We start from the raw sequence: 22,209 nt of genomic DNA, 5'->3' as shown, positions 1-22,209 counted from the left end.
ATGTGGAAAAGATAACTGGTCTTTGAGAACTTGCCATTTGCAAAGCAGCAATTACTTCTATAACCCCAGAATGGTACCAGATATGTGCATCTGTATTCTTTCCTATGCAGACAACAGGGAGTAAGCACCCATTTCAGGGGATTTCTGTAGCTTTATTTCCGAAATAGAAGGGAAACAAGGGAGTAGGAAACAACAGCAAAGGGAAGCATAGATTGCACAGAGAGAGAGAGAAGTTGTGTGACAGCAAAACAGGGCTTATTCTATAAACACAGTAATACTAAAAGCAAATGCATGAACAGAGAGGAGGCAGCAGGGGGTGGTTCCAAAATGTGTGTAAACAAGTTATGCTATATTTGAACAACAGTTTTGTTCATCCTGGGTTAGATTACCTTATACTGCAGTGCAAGTGGATCTTCCCATCGATCATAATGGAATTTAAACAAAGTCCTGAATTTCACCCTGGTAATTAGGATTTAACTATGAGCATGTCAGCAGCTTTAGGAATTCTGTCTGAGATTCTCCCCACACCCCCAGCCTCTAAAAAAAAAAAAAAAAAAAAAATGCAGCAGATAATCTACTGGCCACTTGCTTACCTGTAACAGAAACAGAGGCTTGTAGCTGGAAGCTGGCCACAGACCAGCTCTATAGGGCATGATGATCCACCCTCCCCTCAGCCCTAATCAGTCAATTCAGCAGCCAGCCCATACACATCCCTCCTGATCAAGGGAACCACAGGTAACACCATGATTTGCTCTTCTTTTTAGTGTGAGATTTTAAATGTCTTTTAGTTTCCTGAAGCCACAAGCTAAGCAAAGCACCTTGCCTGTAAGCCAGAGGTTGGGAAATCACTTCTCTTGCAACAAGCAGCATGAGAGGAAAAAATACACGAAGGTTCCTCTAGCTGTCTCCTCATCAGAGCTGAGCAGAAGCAGGCTGAGGGCAATTAGATACATAGCTGGAAGTGTCTTTTACTGGGAACTGTACAAATGAAGAAAGTAAACTAACAGGTAAAAAAGGAAGGACAGATTCACAATATTTACACAGAAGAAAGAGCTGTGCAGGAAGGAAAAAGAAGACAGAGTAATAATGCTTGTCTTTTATTATACACTAGTATTTTGGTTCTAAAATATGCAAGGTAAGTACATTGTTCACAAAGAAAGGCATGTCATTGACAGAAAAGTGAAACAGATTGCTGTTTTGCACAGCATCAGTAAACCCATATTAGATTTAAAGAGCTAATTAAACATTTCCTTCTTGCACTTAGCCTTAAAGATTCTCTAGCACTAGCAAGCTGCAGTTGGAAGAGTGGTACAGATGTAAAAAGCATTTCTTCTGTTACTGAATAGAACTCCACCCTAACCATTTCTGCATTAAGTGACTAGCATACAAAACCAAAATATTACCCAAAGGAATCTTCTTGACATCTGATGTTCAAATCAATTTTTGATGCACCAACTGTAGTCAATAGACATTGTAGAAATGTACTGAAGATAGAACAAGGCAACCAAAAAGAATGAAAACTTATAAAACCAAGACTGGTAGCTAAGTAGCAATTTGAAAACGAGACTCTACACTACATACCCTCTTGAGTTTAAGTTCACATGAAGCAACAGCAATGAGTAAATAGTGATAGTATCAGCCCAGTTTAGATTTCTGCACAAATGTGCCAACCTCAGATCAAAAAAAAGGACAAATATTCACATTCCACACAAAGAGAGAAGCCAGGGCTTGTATATAATTTCAAAATCAGCAGAAAGAGAAGTCTGGAGAGCAAATGCACTTGCAGCTCTAAAGATGCTTTCTAAAGACAAGACCAAAACACACAGATACAGCACTACAAGAGGCATGTGTTAGCACCGCCAGTATTAAATGCCTTCAACAAAGCACAGTCGTGGCTGGTTAGCATTTCTATATACATGTTGTAACAGGAAATACCAGCTCATTGTGCCTAGACAAATTTGCTTTCTTACTGGTAAGAACCATTGAAGGATCAGCTAAATTGATTTCAATGGCACAGCTTTCAAGGCCAAAATTAAGCATACACTTAATTGTTTTGCTGGATCAGAACCAGGCAGCTCAGCATCTTCTAGGCTTGATCCTATCATAAGGTCAGAAGGCTACAGAAGTTTCACAATTTTTAATTCCTTCCTTTTAAACATGAGACTTTTAGAATGATCTGTGTACTTAATGTAAGACAGAAGTTTGAGTAAATGATATTACAAATCTTTGAATCATAAAAGCAACCCTATTGGTAGCAACAGCCTTGAAATTGGTTAAATACGCATATTTAGGTCTTTGGAAGCATCTGGCACACTCTGTCTCAAGAGTCAGCAAGGACACTAATGTTACCAAAATACTTAATGTTCTTTTTAGGATCCTAATTTATCATACTTACTGAATGCAGCATGCTTTTTAGCCATTTTAGGTTTAGACTTAAACACACATAGTCTCAATTTATTCAGGGGAAAAAAATGCATACACTGCATTTCAGGAGCAAAAGATGACACAGCAGGAAAAGTATTCCGTAACAAATTGCACATGCCCTAATCTTGATTAAAGTAGTTAGCAGTTGCTATTCGTAACACTGAGAGATTCTGCTGGTGGCTGAATGAAAGAACTGAGAAAGATAAACCTCTTCATGGACAGACTGAATAACAGAGACATGATATGCCTGTGTTAGCAGACACGACAGGGCAGTAGCAAATGCAGGCTGCTGGCAGTCAGGGCACTGAGCTAAACCTATGCAGTTGTCAATAGGCAGCATCGTTTCTTGGGTTGAGCTGACTTCAGAGGTCCCAAGTAACATTGTTGCAATTACATTTTTCCTTTTTAAAACATCACTAGGAGCTCTCTATTAGTCAGACACAAACTGCAGAAGTCTATCTCTATTCCGCTCTCTTTTAAGACACTGTACAGAGAACACCAAACAAATATCCCAAAATGGTCCCTGCCTCTATGAAAACGTAAAAAGAAAATAGGCAGAGAAGCACATGCAGTCAGCAACACTGTAGGTACAGCAGATTTTGCCCTTGGCAGTTGAAGAGCGCAGAAATTCAAATGAGGATTCTCATCAGAGAAAACACAGATGTGATTTCTTTCTACTTGTCAATTTTGTAATTTCATCAAACCCTTTCTAGATGAAAGACAAGCAAAAAAAGGGCACAACCTCAGAAATAACCATAACCATTCCAATTCCCTTCGTTCTGTCTTCACCTCCCTTTTTCCCTCCAACATACAGTCTGTATTAGGACTCCTAAACAAAAAAATCAAAGCATAACTACAAGCTGTAAAACAAACTGAACCACTGACTATACTGCTTATTTACAGGTTAATACACACCGAGCTCTGTGGAAACTTTTTTTACACCCAGGCCACTGTATGTTACTCTAGGCCTTTGTAAATGCTTTCAAGCGTGATAAAGAGTGTCAGCACCATCTTGTGGCTTTCACTTTTGTATGCAGTCCCCAGGAGTTACACAGTTTATGATCCCTTCAGATTAAGATTTGCAACTGGAACCCATTAATTCTAAAGTGCTAACACCACCACTTGCATCTCTGAGTCACCTACAGTTTCTTTGCTGGTCAGGATAAGTGAAGGGATCAGATGCCTATTTTTCAGAACCAGCTATTTCCCAACCTTTATAAAAGTTAAATTATTAAATAAACAGAAACCAAACTTTTTTTTTTTTTTTTTTTTTTAAACTCCAGTACATCTCTGTCCTCTTCGAAAATAAGCAGTCAATTTGGGTAAATAACTCTCCCTCTGTAACAAATATTTCATTTGAGACATCCCAGGTTTCCATTTGCTTTTTAACAGCTGCAGCACACTTTGGATTAGTAGCCGGATTTATCTTTCTCTACCATTTCCAGCTGAGGATTCCCAGCTCACAGGAGGGGAAAAGAAAGAGAAATGCTGTTATGCACAGTCTTGAAACCTGCACTGTTGCGTTTCATCAGATTTCCCTTATTCTGTTGCCCAAAGCCATCCATTTCTTCCTACCTGACATTCAGATTCTCCCCTGTAGTAATGGTGTCTCCCAGCTCAGACCCATCAGCACATCTCATCAATACACTCCTCCTTTCCAGGCAGAAATCATCCATAAAAATATTAACCCTGTTTCCAAACCAGTACTGGGAAAATGCTATTAATCTTCTTTCCATTTAGTACTCCCGCTCCCAAGACTCTTGTCATGTCTCTCTCAATCATCTCCTTATTCACATTATAATTCTTTTAATAATTCATTTTTTTCTCCAGGTGAACAAATAACTTCCTAGGCAGGCAAATATCATTCATTAAAAAAAAAAAAAAATCAGCTAACATTATATCTATTGCACTCACTTCCTTTGCATCTAGCTTATGAAATAAATTTAACTGGAGTCCTACACCCTACTAAAAAGTAGTCAGTGTCACAGATCTCTTTATATAGCTTTTTACTGCTGTTGTGTGATTCAAAAGACGTCTGAAAAACTACATGAGACAAGACATCTGTGTCAAAAATACATTGAAGCTGCAGAATCAAAGAATCCATTTAAGTATTCATTTAAGTATGCACTAACATACAAATCAAGTAATATCTAACAAATTAATTTGGTTTTTTGTCATGTCAAATACAGCAGTCACAGCAGGTGGCAATATCTTGCAGTGTAAAAACAAAAGGAAAAGGTCTGATGCTGTGATTTCACCAGCAAAATAAAATGAAGAGGTTATAGGAATTTACGTAAACAAAACAGAGGACTTGAGCTGCAGCCAGGCTTCCGAGAGATTTGAGCAATGAAGCTGAAACACCCTTTTGGATTTTCTTAAGTTTGCAAAAAGTTGGGTACCACAATCGTAAGAATAGTGTTTTTTCCAGAAGCATGTGTTTCTGACAAGACAAGCCGAGGAGCATCCCTGAAAGGGGTCCAACTGGCTCGAGTTCTCTTCATTTTCCCTCTCTCTGCTGAGAGTAAAAGTTCTTCTGAAGTGGATCTATTCCATACATTCACACACTAGAGATCAAGCACAGACCCAGAAAAGACACACAGATGCCTGCTACAAATTTCAGTTACCTTGCTGGGATTTAGGAGCCTAAACACATTATAAGGGGGACTCCATCCAAGTAAAGATGAAGATCCCATAACAGTGGAGAAGGGCAAACAAAGTACTTCAGGTAATTACAGCCCATCAATATTTGAAAAGACACGGTGACAAATTAGTAAGCAAGCAATAAATCAAGCTGTCTGTAAGCACCTTGAAGAAAACAAGATGATAACAAAGAACCAACAGATTTGTCTGGAACTATTAATGGCTAATCAATATAATTGCTTTCAAAACAGCTGATCTGGCATACAGAGACAGGTCCTTGTAAGAAATAAACAACAGAAATACAGTCTAGATGAAGGCGCACTAATTTCAGGTCAGAAATGGTTGAAAGAAAAGATTCAGGATGCTGGGGAGGGACTCTTTATTAGCGACTGTAGTGATAGGACAATGGGTAATGGGTTCAAACTTAAACAGGAGAAGTTTAGGTTAGATATAAGGAAGAAATTCTTTACTGTGAGGGTGGTGAGGCACTGGAATGGGTTGTCCAAGAAGCTGGGAATGCCCTATCCCAAGCAGTGTTCAAGGCCAGGTTGAATGGAGTCTTGGGTGACATGGTTTAGTGTGAGGTGTCCCTGCATATTGCAGGAGCATTGGAACTTGATGATCTTAAGGTCCTTTACAACCCTAACTATTCTATGATTCAGATTATAATTGTTAAAAATCGTTAATTTCTTTCAGGAAGACTTGCTATAGTCAATATTTTAACGAATCGTGATATTTTATGTTTCTTTAAGATTTGCAGATGACAAAAACTTGACAGGTATTGTTCAGTTCCTGACTTATTCCTATCCAATGCAAATCTATTGATCTCACTCCAATTTATCTAGCAAATTCTTCTGGATATTCTGGAATATATTGTTCAAGGTAATTAGGATAATGATCATAAGGAGATACAAAGTTAATCAACAGGAACTCTTCAAAGCTCAGCTCCAAAAACTCATACATAGTTATGAGATAGCTATCAAAATTATGTTTTTCTCTGGTATGCCCTCACAAGATTTTTCAGATTAGGAAATCAGTCCAGAATAATGTTTTGTTCCATTTTCAACAGAAGCATGGTTTTTATTAAGCAGTGCAATCTTAGGAAAACACATTATTTCAAGTCACAAAGTAATAGTAAAAGTTCAAGAATTCCCTTCCAGTGTAAGTGAAATTGATTGATTCTGATGGCAATTACAGTCCTATCACCAAGGACAAAATTTGACACTACTCTATAAATCATCCAGTGTTGTGAGAAGGGTGCAAAGCAGCAAAAACACTACATTGAAAGTAGTATTTCCAAGTAGGATGCAAAGCACCCACTAAAACCTGCTCCCCAAATACTATTAGCTGCAGTTCCTTCATACTGTGTATCCATCCTAATAGATGGTGTTTCACTGTGTTGATGCCTTATTTTCCACATCACTGTCTTGTTGCTCTGAACATGAAAATTCAAGCTCAGATATCCCCAAGCACAGTTTATTACAAGGCCCTGAACATGCCCTGGTCAGTAGGAAGCAGACAGAACTTTCCCACCATCAGCAGTTAAAAAAGAAATCTTTTGAAACGACAATGTATGTAATGTATGCATTATATACTGGTGGTTTAGCATAGTTTGTTTTTTAAGAATTTGCTATTAAAATATTATAGAGTTTGTTGTAAATTCACAAGAAACAGCACAGCAAGCCTGTAGCATGGTATTCTGCACATCAAGTTCCTGTAAATGAGCTGGTGAAGTAGTCTTGGACATAAATAAGCCTGGATATAACTTTAAGGTATATCCTATCTCATTAATCAATCTCTAAATTACCCTTTGTCTTTCCAGAGACTACCCCATTTCAGCTGATGCAATACTCTTGCCTGAGCTTCCACAGCCATGCTCTATGCTGCTGAACAACTGTTATCTGCTGCCAAAGAGTTTTCAATCATGGCAAGACAGTCCCTGAAAACTGATAACACTTAAAAAACCTTGAAAAATCTTTGCATTAGAAGCATCATAACAGCAATATGGATTATACTGGTTTTGCAGACACAACATCCAGTCATACAGAGAAGCCGCTGACACAACATTCTCATACACCTATGAAATAGGGTGAAGCAGTTCTAATCAATATATATGAAACACTTAACCCTGCTTACATGCAGCACCCTCTCCTCTGCTGCAGGAGACATTTAGATTTAAAATAATCCCATGAATCATCAATTGTTTCACTGGGTGCAGAAACTGGGACATTAAATCCTCAGGACGAAGACTATCTTGTGCTATGAATCACGCTTTGCAGCAGGACCTCCCAGCCCTGTGAAAATTGACATTACTTCTCTGTTAACCAGTCACCATGCTGCTATGCTTCAATACTTTTATAAACATCTCACTGTGAACTCTTCAGAGGCCCTGTAGGTTCTTAAACTAAGATCAGAATTAGGGCATTTGGATTTGACTTGCTAATATAACACCATTCTGGCACCTTTGGCTGCATGCATCCGTAATTTAGAGCTGGAAAATTGTTCTGCAGTGCTAGCAGCTCCTTAACAAGCTTTATTATTTTATTACTTTATTACTTATTTTTTTTATTTATTAGTTTTATTATTTTGTACTATTATTTTAAACTAACATTTCTCCCCTTCTCTGGCAGCAGCACCTCTAGGTGGCAGGTGCCTGTGAACATTACAGTAAGGCTCACTCGACACCTTGCTATCCCAAAACAACTTCACAATTAAAACTAGAGCTGTCACTCATCACATGGGGAAAATATTAAGTATCTCACAGCAGATCCAGTATTTCTATCACTAAAATAGATGGTGAAATAAACTATGATAAAAATTAAGCCTCCAGAATATAGTCACAGAGATCATACAAAGAACACTGGATTGTGAGCAGGAGGTGCAGATCTACACTGCTCTTAACTGGAAGCAGAAGAAAAGATAAATGAAAATCACATTTAACCTTGCATGAGTTGTTTAGCATTTGCTCTAACACTCCTGCTTTTCAAGTGTCAACATGAGAGCAGGCATTAAGAATGGTACTTGAAGTGCAGGAGCCCAGAACCTTCAGCTGCCATCAGCATCCAACCAGCTCTGAATGATACACCATTAGATCAGAAGATTCTGGGAAGGGAGAAATCAATTATCTATTTTTCTTTTTTATTTCAGCACCACAACAGAGTTTTAGGTCCATTATTTTTGGCAACATGCAGTAATCACTACAGCTGTTACTCTGCCATTAGTGCGCTACCTTGAAAAAAGCAGTAATAAATACCAAAAGTAATACAGATATTTATACTTTTTACTTTTTAGATTGCATTCAGCCACTGTTGTCAGCAATTATTACAATTTTAAGAACTAGGTCAGCACTAGATATTTAGACCAGTCCTTTTCTAGCATTATCCTTCTCAATACTGAATCCTCTAAAACCCCACTCTCCATACATACCTGTCTGCCACCTGGCACTTAAGCAGAACCTTGCTAATTCCACTTAACAACAACAAAACAAACAAAAAAAGGCAGCCTGAATCAAAATTAATGTAATTATAGGGGTTCAGTTAGGAAGCATGTAGATGAGGGCCTCGTTTACCAGCCAGAAAGATTTGCTGAGGTCATGACACACTTCCTACAATCATCATGATCAAAAACTCAAGAGACATAAGGGAATAGACTGTGGGCCAAGTGGTGGGTTGTGGTCTCACACCACAACATCATCTTTCCTGCAGACTCTGAGAGACCTCCAAACCCCAGTCTGGAAGGGCCTCATCATGCTTCTGACCAGCATGCTGCTCTCTCCTAACAGCTTTTTACCGACATAACCCTTTTAACAGGGTGGGATCACAAGTGTGTTCCCATGCACGTAGCAGGATGTTCCTTGTACACCCTGTTTTGTGATTAGCCAGATGCTTATAGCATTTTGAATAAATTATGGACTTCTCAGGGTATCCTGCATCATGTGAAATTTTATGACAGGCACAGAAGAGAGGATACTGTCCTCAAATGCCTCCACACACTCCCATGGATCCACCCTCATCAAACGGTCTGCAGTTTTAAAACAAACACACACTACACTAATAATAATGTTATTGAGGCCGAGAACATTATACTCTTTGTTTCTGATACTTTTTAAACCATTAGGCAAATTGTTTCAACAAGGATTACTTGGCATAAACATAAATTCTTTCATGAAGTTTCTGTGGTCTAATCCTTTCTTAAGAGCAGTCAAAGCATCTGGCAGCAGAAACAGCTATTTAACCTCAGCACTAAAACTGCTGATTAAACTGAGCTCTGTCACATAAAAAAAAAAACACAACCACTTACTTGTAGAGTCTTGACTCAAAGTTTCTTGACTACTGCTACTGTAAGAAGGCACTGGAGTGATAGAAAGTGAAGCTGGGCAGGATAATGGATGTGAGAAGTCATTTGGTGTAGTAAAATACTGAAATACTTGAACACAGGCATCTTCAGAGAAGGTGGGAGGGAGGTGAAGGTTCCCATACACATACGAATTTCTCCAACGAAGCAGTCCTATTGCAAGGGGGCCAACAGCATCAGAACCTAATAACAGATATGAGGAGTTAAAATCTGTGGCCTTGTATTGTAGCAACTTATAATTTTGGAGAAGGAAGCTATAATAAGGTAATATCAATTCCTATTTTGATCATGAAGTTAGCCTGCCCCTTGAAAATATTTTATCCTGGTCCCCTATCAGTAATGCTGTTAAATGCTGGTCTAACACTGAAAGCACACTTTCAGTACGTATTCTCCTTGTACTGAACAAAACAGCATTTAGCATGAAATAAACCAGCATAATTCCAATGTGTGAATCTACAATTTGTTTCAGTCTTGCTTACACCCAGATTTCTGCAGGGCCTTGTTCACACATTACAACCTGAGTGTTTCTCAGTGGCACTAGAATGAAATTTTATTATTATTATTTTATTATTTCTTAATCAACATCTTACTCCCATTGTTCTGACCCATGAGTTTCACAGCTCAGTGGAAATCGGGAAGTGGAAGGCACAGTCACTCCACTGCCACTTCAGATCCTGCTCTGCCGTTAGATGCATAGGCTTTGCCAGAACACAAATTTGTTCTGCTACGGTTCTCAGCAGTTCTCTTACCCACCAATGAATGGCTTGGAATCTTTTTCTTTCTATTTCACATTTCCTTTAAACTACTCTTCATTTTACATTCTGTAGGGTTTTTTTCCAGTTTCTGAAGACTCATGTTCCATCTTACCCTAAGATGATCTACCATAACCGATCAACTTCTGTGACATTGTGACATGAAACCATAGGGCTTATTATGACAGTTTGCCACAGGACTGTGGAGGAGAGCTACCCTGTAGAGATCGCTCCACTGCAAGTGATATCACCTCCACTGCCCCCCCCCCCCCCCCCCCCCAAAACACAGAAGAAAAATGACAACAATTTTGGAGCACTTATTATCTATAACTGCAAAATAAGGAGACTTCTATATGTCTCTCCTACAAGTATTATCTTACTTTCAAAACTCTCAGGTTTGTGATAGGTGCAAGACTGGGAGCATCCACAAAACTGGACATTCAAATGAAGACAAATGCTTCAAATCTGTGATGGTCCTACAAGCACCCTCAGGCAATTATGGCAACACGCACTTGTGACTACAGGCACTGTTGCATCAAGCACCGAAATATGATTCAACAACTCAGACTTCAGACAGGATCATGTAATGAATTCTTCTACCGAAAACAAAGTATTTAATGGTAGAGCATGCCCAAATGGAACTGGTAAGCCATACTACTGGCTCATAACTTCTGCAAGAGCAATATGAGAACACCTAATCTAATGCACGTTTTAATTGCTCTAAGCACAGTTCTGTCAGGTACTGTAACTAATCAACATGAAAAGTGGCAGTTGTCTAAATGTAGGAGCCTTAAAAGGGAGTAACAGAACAGAAACTCTTCATCAGATCTTTCAGAAGAGGAGCCTCTAGGAGTTCAGAAATAAACTCTGATAAATGAATGTGCGCCCACCAAGAGTTATTTGAGCTGCCCACTAGATAGACAGATACATACATCAAGGACTGTCAAGTGTGTCCACTCCAGAAAAAGAGCTGGGTGGCACTAAAGAACGCTCAGTGAAGTGTAATAAAATGTTCAATACTAGCCAGTATTGCAGTAGACACCATGTTTAACAACAAGCCCCCATCCTTCCTACATTTTTCCTTTTCTTTACACAAAAATTTGGTTCATGCCTTTTCGGAAAAATATTGATGGATATTTTAAGGAGTTAGCTGCTAACATACAACACATTTGAGTGTATTGATAATACTGAATGCGGAGCTAGCAACATGTAGCTTTGTCTGGCTGTACCTAAAAGGACACAAGCTTTACATTCAGCTTTCCTCCTTGTAATGTGGATTTCTCTATATACAGATATCCACTAACTATAAACTAGTTATCCTATAGTGCCTGACTCCTTTATCATGAATGCTCAGGGAAGCAAAAGAATTAATATGTACCTGTGCCTATAAGACATTTATGGCTGATTTTAACTGTTGATATAATCATGAAAAATCCATAAGCATTTCTAGTGTCCTACTTTATGTCAGACTTTTTAAACATGCTTGCAGTCACTCCTTTCTTCAGTATCATTTCCAGTAGACATTGATTTCCACTTTTACCAACAGTCTTCCCACAAACTCATCTGAAAGTACATGGAATTAAACATTTCTGAGGAAAAAAAAAAAAAAACCAACACGGATGCATCACATCAAAAAGACTATTAGTTGCCTGATTTATCTGTTCACCAGTAGAAGGCTATTTTGCCTATACTAAACCCTCCAGCTTCACTTTCAGTTTTGTCTGCAAGAGAGCATATGCTGCAGCTCTAAGCATACAACATACAGAAAAAGTAAAGGTAGACTATAAAAAGTTTATATAAAACTACTCAGAACTCTTGAGTGAAGGCAAGTTCTTCAGATTTTTGAGTTTGTTTAATCTCATTAGTCCCAGAGGCTAATAACAGCTTTCACCATAACCAATTCTTGCATCCACATTAAAATAACTGTCTAATAAAAGTAATACATTCAGAAATGCATCTATATTGATTATATATATGTGCACCTGGATGTGAAAATATATATATATATATATATATATATATATATATACACACCCCCCATCAGGAAAGTGCAGAAATGTGTACATGTGTATGAGAACCTGTGACACTCAGAAAGTCAATGTAATTGTTTTATATTACTAAATCGCAAAGCCAAGTAGGATTGGGGTTTCTGGGGTAGGGGAGGTCATGAAGATGTTTCACCTAAAAAAAAAGCAAAAGCCACTTTAAAGAGTTGTGAACATTCGAAACCATATCTTTCAACGTAAGCACAACACCATGGATCATCATGAAACGCAAGGAACACTGGCTAACGCCACAGCAGTATACACAGATACACTTGACTGCATGATACATGCACAGTCTGTTTCTGCCTGCTTGCTTTACCAAATGACAGCAGAAACAGAAGCAAGCACTCAAAAATTAAACTTCTGCAGCAATTATGTATTTTTCAAGTTATGCCAAGAGTCTCAAAATTATAACAGCAGAGGAAAGCAGTATCTAGCTCTCAACACAGCTTGTCAGCAGCAAGGCAAGGAAGGGGTTGCTGAGATATGCCCAAGGAGGCTGCTTACTAGCCTAACATAGTATGTAGTTGGAAACACAGGGACACCTATGAATCCGCAGGCAGCGTTCCTGCGGCAGGCTCAATGCTGTTCCCAGGTGTTTAGATACAATTATGCTTTGCAGAAAAACAAGCGCATGCACCCTTTATTAGCAATATGGAAACTAAATATCCTGGAGCCATTTCTCCTGGTGAAGAGAAATGAAAGGGGCTCGATGATACCTCAGAGTTTGCAGATGCAATGCCCTGAGGAGTAAATCCTACAGCTTGAAAATGGACACAAACCCGGCTATCCCACTCTTTCAGGTTTTTCTATCAGGTAACCAGTTTATATGCACTTGCTTGACTGTTACAGATGTTTCCCTTTCTTCTGCAGTTTTCTGTGAAGTGGTTAATTTGCATCTCTGAGTTTTGTCCCTGCTATGCTTGGATTGCCCCCAGGCTTGCTCTCCAACAGATGCCACCATGCCCAGAAACTCTCCCTGAAAACCTGAAATTTCATCTATCCTCCTGAAGCAGCACACCTCAGAACCAAACCCCCGATATCCCTCCTCCCCTGCAAACACAATAATGCCATACAGTAACCATGTAACTCAGTAAACTCCTGCCTCTGCCCCACAACATCATGAGCCAAAACTATTAAAGAGAGATGACAAATTAATGTATACACTGCACAGTCCATGCTCTTGCCCTACCTGGGCTCCAGGCTGAGTTTGCTGCAGGGTAGCTGACCATCAGGCGTGTCTGCTGTGCTTGCAGACGCCTCCTGTCTGCTGGTGCCTGGGAATCCCCCATCCTGCAACATCTCTTCTGCCCTGTGCTGCTGCCCAGCCAGAGCCTCCTCTTCTGGGTGCTCCTACTGCTTCCTGAAGCCTGTGTGACCCATACTGGCCACATGCTATAAACTCAGTTTTGTCATTTAAAGCCTTTTTTTCCCCCTGCCTCCTCTCCTCTCCGCTCTCACTTCTCCAGATAGTCCTGATCTTAGCAATCAGGCACACCTTTCCCCTCCTGCAGCTGAGGTGGAGCACAAGCTGCTGCCTCTTCACGTGGTGCATGTGGCTGCTGCTCCAGCCAAGCTGCTCCATAGAGAACTGAACTCCCGCGGGGGGGGGGGGGGGGGGGGGGGGGCGGGGGTGAAAGGCACCAACACATGCAGGAGGATTTGCAAAGACACACATGTATTTATTCACCTAATACCTTTTCAAGGCAAACCCCTCCCTGAGCCATGGTGGTAAAGGATAACCAGATACAAACAGCTTGCATGGGGACATGAGGCTGCTGCAGCATGGCCCAAATGCATCTGCACCAAAGACAGCATGTTGAAAAAAAGTGTATAAATGGGGAGAAAGCCCCCACTTAGTACATAGTGCAGCAGAAGGAAACTGAGTCCAGGGGACTTGGATGACAAGTTTCATTGGTGCATTACCACCTGAGATGCTTTCCCACCTCACCTGCCTGGGTTCAGAGCAGTAGGCAGAAAGCACAGCAGATTAGCTGGGCCTGATGTTTAGTGAGGGTCAGGACCCATCCAGCTCCTCTTCTCCTCTGAGGCCACAGGAGGGAAACTGTGGCCAACTGAGTTGCACACCCTGTTGCTTTACTCCAAAAGCTTAAGGCCAGGTGTGGGTGCCCAGCTTGCTGGAAGCTCCTAAAACAGCTCCCTAGACCATCCCACTTGAACCTCTCTAACGGAGGAACCTTCTGAAAGGCCTCAACATGCTGGGGAGGACCTATCGCTGCTGGACCAGGCAGGCAAGGCAGGGCACCCCGTTTATTTTTACCTGTTAGGGTAGAACTCCCACCACTGTAGTAACACCTCTGGGGTTGCCCCAGGAGGCTAATTAAAAGCTCTGCAATGCAGGGATGTAAGGCAGAACATGAGCAGGACCATGTCTAGGATCAGAGCTTGCTTTGCTCCCTGCTCAGCTTGCTTACAAACCTGACCTGAAATACTTCTTAGGGGTACCTACTCTAGAAAATATTCTCTGTATTCTCTGATTCTTCTAAGCAGTTAAAGCAGTTGAGACATCTCATTTCCAAATTTAGTTTCCTTCTTTGAAAAAAATTGTTCCAAGTAAACCTTTATATTTCTTTCCACTGGAAAGATACATATTGGGCATAGATGACATATAGGTAACATGGCAACAAAAATCACAGTAACAGACCCAACAGTACTAGTCTTTAAATAAATAAATAAATAAATAAATAATATCAGCCTTTTTTATTCTTGCCTATTTCTGGTATGTATATAAATATATTTAGCCACATGGGATGACAATAATTACTTTCAAGAAATTCTGTTCCAGCTAAGCATTTTTGACATTTGCACACAGCATAAAACTGAAAGTGCATACGTGGGATTTTTCAAAGTTTGGGTTAAGCAGAAAAGCTGCTTTTAGCTTTATACTATCTATATGTGCCCCAGTTCAAGCTTTTGTGCTTAACACCTCCTTGCCCAGCTTTCAAATACTGGTGTTAGCTGGTAGACTGGATAACACCAAACCCAATACAAAGAAGAGCTTGACCATGTTAACACATGGATTTGATGAGACTAATTTATTTTCTGTCTTGGCAATCACTCTATCCTTTCCCCTTTGTGGAAAGGGAATTATCCTTTAGCCACCTCTCATTTGGATACGTGCTCTCAGGGGCAAACCAGGTTTCCCTTTGTTTTTATTAATTGTTTCACACCTAGACCAGACTAGAACTGAAATTTATGCTCCAGCTTAGCTGGAGCAGTGGCCACACAGCAATTTACATTTCCTTTACTAAAGAGCTAAGTGCTGTTCATGCATATATTTAAGAAACAGATAAAAAAAGTATTATTGTATACACTGGCCACATTGCACCTGCTGACGCATGAGTAATTTCCTATGGTTCACATCATTGAACGACAGTTTTGCATTCAACCACAAAAGAGACAGACAGTAAACCATATGGCGTACAGCAAAAGGGCATATTCTTACCGCCTAACTTCAGTTAGCTGAGTTAGATGGCTGGTCTGCGTAAGTTCCTCTAATAAATGGAGAGAGCAAGCATCAACTCAAGACTAATTTGTAGTGAGATTATAACTGTGGTCTGTGAATCATTCTTGGTAAGAGCTTTTCTCTGTCTCCATTAAGTACAGATGCAGAACAAAGGAACTAGCTACCTAATTTAGCTGGGTAAATTAGTCTCCCGAAGATGGGCAGTGTAAACAATGACTCCAAGTATCTATTTTGTGATTCAGTCTCCTTCCAATTTTTGCTGATTCAATAAGCACTGAAGAGCTTATTGCAGAGAGGTGATTCCACAAGTGCGTTTCCCAGTTCTGTGGGAAGGAAGAGCACTGGCTTCCACCATTGCAACTTGTCCTCCTCTGAACAGGGTATACACCAAGATGAGGACAGAGTGCAAATCACAAGTAGATGATGGAGGTCACACTGGCTATCGATACAGCTCAAGGCAAAATATGGTATCAAGAACAAGGTGTTGTTTTTACAGGTCTCACTGCAGAGTAGTGGGCAGACCACCTGGCAGAGCCAGAACAGCCAAAGGTTTCAAAGAGTTCCTTGCCTTCTTACTCAAGGATTTTTGATCCTGTGGAAGGAGAGAGTGTAAAAAGCAGGTTTGGAAACATCTAAAAAAATAACAAAAACTTCTGCTCTGCTTAAACAGAAGGATCTATGTCAGTAACAAAAGCTTTGGTCTTCTGTTGATCAAATCAGACTGTTTATCTACCAGATGGCTTCAACTTAACTGACGCCCTTGGCGAGTCTTTTCATGTTAGCACAATAGAGTAGGCTGTTATGGATGTTCACTGTATCAGTGGTGGGATTGACAGGATGGATTTTTTTGGTAGTCTGTTTAGCTACACAAGATACAGTAGGAGCACTGCAGATCACTGCTACAGACGTACCGTAGTAGAGTGACTGGGAAGAGTTTGAGCATATTGCATGGGGAAAATATTTAATTCACAACAATAATTCATATTTACACCAGGGACTGTGATTTCATTAAAAATCTCCACTGCAGGAAAAGCTCAGGAGAACAATCATTACAAACATCCCTGAAAATGTCTAATGCACAGCTTAATGGAGTTCTTACTCACATCTTTCATATCTTACTGAGACAGCAAAATCACTGCCTAAGAGAATCTCTAAAACCCGTTTACCCCTCTCCTATGCTGGAGCTAATATGCACTCAAGTCTCCAGCACTGCAGGCAGAATGAAATATTCTGACTCCTGCTTCACCCCCAAGTACTTTTCCCCCTCTCTGGCCCAGAGTCCCAAGTACAAACCCAGTCAGGAACACAACTCTCATTCTTTGGTCATCACTCCACCTGTAGTTCAATGTTTTTTTCAAGCATTTAATAGGAAAAAGCATTCCACTAATCTTACGTTAATTCTCTCTTGTTCATGTTCTTACTTGTGACATGTATTTGCTAGGTGCATTCAAGTAAGGCCAAGATACTGAAGGACAATCTCTAGCAGGAAGAATTCAGAGGGTCTGGAAGCTAGATGACTGAAGATGAGGAGTTATTTGTCATCCTCTTCCCCAGTAGCGGTTATAAAGGCTTAAGTAATTTGTATTAATTAAAAAAACATATTTTATTGGTAAAACATTAGCAATTTAATTAAAATACAAATAGTTCAAGAAGAGACTGGCTTGCTGCATTCTGTAGCCCATACAATAAGAAACCTTTAAATGCTTTGACATCTAACAGTACCAAAACGCACAAGCTCAACAGCTTTGCATCAGTAACTGGGATCTTCTAGCTGAATAAAAGTAAATACGAGAAACTTAATTTTTGCTATGAAAATAGAGAATAAAGATTAGACTTCACAGCATCATGAAATTCACTCTGTCCCCTCTATCTAATGAAGTTTTCATATATAAAAAGCCCCAAACCTTTGTTCAGAAACCAGCCCTTTTAGAAGTTCTGCAAAATGGATAGCGCAGGCTTTGCTATAGACCTTGGCAAAAAATAAGTGATAACATCAATCACAATCTATTTGGGAACTCTTACTATGGATTAGATGCAAAGTTATGAATACACCTCCCTAATTCAAGCATTCAGTCAAGAGGAAAGAAGAGTTAGATGCAGAGTGCCAGCTGCCTGAAATATAGAACCTAAATTCATCATAGATGATTTACGTATCAGTTTAAAGTTAACTTTTTACTTAAAGAGAAGAAAAAGAAATTCTACCTTGGCATAAATTCTTGTATGCTTTGAGCAATTAGTTTTCTCCAACTTTTCCCCTCTGGCCCTTTACATTGAAATCTGCTCTCCCTTCATATTTTTAGCCTTATTCTGATAACCCCAAGGATTTAAAAACAATAAATTAAGAGCAAAAGCTTAGAACATAATCAGACCTGATGAAGCATGTACATTTTTCAGTAGTCTTCCTATTTTTGTATCTTTAAGGGGTAAATGTACAATATCAGTACTAGATCCAAATGTTAAATTTATCTACCTATGCAGATAGGTGAGTCTCCTCATCTTCTACTTGAGAGACTCCTCGTTTTCCTTCCTCACCTGCTTGCACATCATCCTCTTCCCCCCTTTCCTTTCACTTTCCACACTTCAGGCTCTTTCATATCTGTCAGATATGGAAGTGTCTCAGAGTAATTTTCCCAGCTTGGGTCCTGTCCCAAGACCTGTGGCACCATTGGTCTTACCTCTGCCTGAAAATAAGCACACCCAGAGACCCACAGGGGCTTTGAATTGCACAGCAAGCTTTCCTTCTAAAAGTTATAAGAGACTGAAGTACAAGGTAAGCCTTTGAAGAGAGATCACTTTGCTCTGCCCGTGAGACAGACTAAATAAAGCCTCCCCATTGCCCAGTGTAGAACTGGTCCTTTCCTCAGCTCAGCAACTTTCACCAGTTCCCTGACTTGCAATAGACTCTGCGCAGCTCTCTACAAGCTCCTAACAGTCTCTGTTGCCTCCAAAGGCTCAGGTATGTCTGTTCCACATTGCAGACCCTGCAGTTTGAATGTAGGGCAATCCTTCTTGCTCCTCTGCAAGAGAAGCATCACTTGAATGCAGCAGGCTCCATAAGGTACCACCCAGGTTTATGAAGGCAAAATGAGTCTTAGGCAATTTTCACTGTTCAAGAAAAAAAAACAAAATAATTGAGCGATAATTTCTAGTCACTGGTATAGGATTAAGAGCAAAATAACAAGCGTAAACAATAGTTGCTTTCAGCTTAACAAGCTCTCATTTGACATCACTGACTTGCACATGTTGAATTTAATACAACCCTAATTTTCACTGCATTTTAGTGCAACCTCCTAAGCATGTGCTTAGCTTTACACACAAAAGGATCCCATTGGCCTGAGCACAGCTGGAGAAATCCTGCTGCACAGGAATAAAGCGTGCAGACAAAGAGCCGATCGAACCACCACTCCATGTTCTGCTCCGTTTAAAATACTGAGTTGACCTAGCATCAAGAAACATCATTATATCTCGTGTTTGGTTTATACTTTACGAATTGCAGAAATCTGTGAAAACTAAGGCAGTATAACAGAACATGCCCTTGAAGTTTTATTAGTCTGTCTCTGCAGAATCAGATTTTACTGAGGGCAGTAATTGTCCAGCTGACAGCAGACACTTTATTGCCACAATACTGGTTCAGTTGTTTTTACAGACACTGCAATATTTTCCAAAGCCCAGGTTGCTACATTGTTTTTAAAACTCTTTTGTGTTTATCTGTGTGTCAAGTGAAAGGCAAGCTAAGCCAAATGCTAGCTTAATTCGTTACCTACTAGAACATTTGGTGATGAGCATTTCCAAAGAAGAGTCTTCCCAATGAAGTAAAAAGTCCCTCTAATCCAACCCATTGGCAGTCACCTCGTCATCAGGTTTCTTGGTCAAAATTTCTTAGTTTATTATTTCTGAGGTTTGAGAGTTGCCGTAGAGATACAGCTTTTTAATCTTCCTAGTGTACAATGCTTCTTGTCCCAGAGAGCAGAGCACAGTATGGCTGAGGTGGTTGTAGATTGTGACTGTTGTGCTGGGGGTGAAGAGGGAGAAGTCAAGGTCTGGAAGAATGTTGTTGTAGAAACTTCATCATAGCATTTTGAGACCATAGGTGTGAATTTGGGACAGATTAATAGAACTGCTTTGTTGTGAAAGGTGGGACTCATTGTAAGACCTAAAATAAGTTTACATGCTTTTTCTTAAGCTTTATAAGTTACTCTAAAAGCCAGGTTTTGGAAAGCCAATCATGCGTTTTTGCAAAGGCGCAGCAAGAGCACTACCCTCTCACTAATTACAGTTCTCCAGGTACCAATTTCCATTAGAATGTTCACAGGAAGATTGTTAACTAAGCTGGTAGGCACTGGCTATGAAGATAAGTAATCAAAAAATGACAAACAACCAAACATCAGCTGTGTGTTGTATGTAGTTACTCTTGCTTACTTGTTTCCTTTCTTTCACCTTTGGCACAGGCACTGTACTGTCCCCTTATAGCTCAAACCCATCTGAGTAACTCAAACCCCGCCCGAGTCAAGCTTAATCTTTTGCAGACACAAGAACCTATTTTTCCTTGATTTGAACAGAAACATTTGTGGCACTGACATATGGAGTAGAACAGCTCAGTTGAAGGGATCTACAACAATCTAGTCCAACACTATTTACAGCGTGATCCAGAGTTTGTGGAAGAGATAATTCAGGTTTCATTCTGCCGAGCAACATACAAAACCATGTTAAAAAATACAGATAATGTAAAGGAGTCAGACATTATAAATTTAGTAAATAACAAAACTAAATTGGTCAGAATCGCTTGTAGTCCTCTACTCCAGGTGCTTGCATGCATGCAAATGAAACAGTTGCACTTACCATCTGAAATATAACATTTTCTAAACTGTGAATGTTTCACTTTACAGTCCTAATATGTTACTTTCATATTCCAATATAAATGGACTGTGACTTCAAGTAACTAAGTTCCTAAAGGGGGCCTACAGGAAATATGGAGAGGGACCTTTTATAAGGGCAGGTAATGACAGGACAAGGGGGGAATGGATTTAAACTGAAAGAGGGCAGATTAGATATTAGCAAAGAGTTCTCCACTGTGAGGGTGCTGAGGCACTGGCACAGGTTGCCCAGAGAAGCTGTGGCTGCCCCATCCCTGGCAGTGTTCAAGGGCTGGCTGGCTGGGGCTTGGAGCAACCTGGACTAGTGGAAGGTGTCCCTGTCTATGGCAGGGGATTTGGAACTGCATGAGCTTTAAGGTCCCTTCTAACCCAAACCAGTCTGTGATTCTATGATTAAGGACCCAGGTCTTGGAGAAAACTAGTGGGTTTTTAAGCAGGAAACCACAAAACAAAACTTCTAAACATTTTTTTTTACACAATCAAGATCACCCATAGGTCAGTATGGATGATCCTTTGACCAGTTTCATATTGACCACTGGATGCCAAAAATGTTTCCTCCTGTATATATGTGTAAAAAATTTGACATAGCTGATATATGCTGTATTAAAAAAAAATCTTTCAAATCTGATGTATTGTAAAGGAGCCCAATTCCAGGACTGTACACCCAAAGCATGTATATTTAGTTTGATTTTTAAATAAACTCATTCTGCTGCTCTGCTCTTTGGATGCATCAATAAATGCCAAGGTACCGCAAGGGTCAGTGCTGCAGTGTGTACACAACAAAAGTAATTTATTATGGTCTTGCTTCTCAGGTGTCTGTAGAACAGTGTACTCAGCAAAAAGGAAAAAAAGCTGTGAGGGAGCATACCGTTCATCAGAATGACACCCCGTGGTAATTATTTATGGTCTGCTGGGAACAGAGGTTCCAGGAGAAGGAACTCTCTGTTACAGCAGCCTCCCTTCAGAATAGTAAAAAATTATAATGCTTATGTAAAAGATCAGCAAATTACAAGATTCTAAGCCAGAATTCCAACAATTTGTTTTATTTTCAAATGTAAGAGAGTTAAAGCACACGCTTTCACACTGTAAATGTGCATGTAACTGATCTTGTTACTTCTGTGTTCTTGCGAGGTGCCATGTTTAAGTACTTAAAAAAAAACAACTAATACCTGCTACTTTTCCTGTGTGAATACAGAAACATGATCTTTTGGGTTTTGAGGGAACATGCAAGTTTGCTTTGTTTTATGGCACCTCAGCTTTGCACAATACTTTCTGACTCAGCACTAAAGTTTTATACTGCAGTCCCAGTTCCTAAAAACTTAGCACAAATTATCTGTCAGTAGTTTCTGCCTAGCTACATTCCTCAGAGAAATGAGCTGCTCCCATCCTATAATGCTTTTCTTCCATCTGGAGCATAATATTTTGCAGAAAGTGCCATAACAGCATTGATTTTGACATCAGTTCTCCCCTCCAACTAGAAAGCCACCCACTTCTGGCATTTCCTCCAGGTGACACAACTGAAAGTCTATTTCTGAGTTAACGGGGATTACTGGCTAGCTAATCTGTACTGTAAGTAGATCTCACTTCTCAAATATTTAGTGTTTTACTTTCTCTTAAGATATAAGAGAATATAT

General features: G+C 39.8%; 1 protein-coding gene across 1 annotated transcript in view; it reads right to left on the bottom strand.

Moving 5' to 3' along the window:
- ANO4 (anoctamin 4) overlaps positions 1–13,743 on the bottom strand; it is a 211,770-nt gene extending 198,027 nt beyond the window's left edge. Inside the window, exons 1-2 of the mRNA XM_065671440.1 lie at positions 13,407–13,743; positions 9,364–9,600 (exon numbers count right to left, since the gene is read on the bottom strand). Of these exons, the coding sequence (XP_065527512.1) occupies positions 9,364–9,600; positions 13,407–13,608 (439 nt within the window). The 5' untranslated portion in view covers positions 13,609–13,743. The remainder of the gene's footprint in view (positions 1–9,363; positions 9,601–13,406) is intronic.
- Positions 13,744–22,209: the final 8,466 nt, after the last annotated feature.

Source organism: Lathamus discolor, chromosome 1 (genome assembly GCF_037157495.1).
Source record: "Lathamus discolor isolate bLatDis1 chromosome 1, bLatDis1.hap1, whole genome shotgun sequence".
NCBI classification, from domain to species: Eukaryota; Metazoa; Chordata; class Aves; order Psittaciformes; family Psittacidae; genus Lathamus; species Lathamus discolor.
Note: the sequence above shows the minus strand (reverse complement) of the source record. Positions and strands in the feature narration are given on the sequence as shown.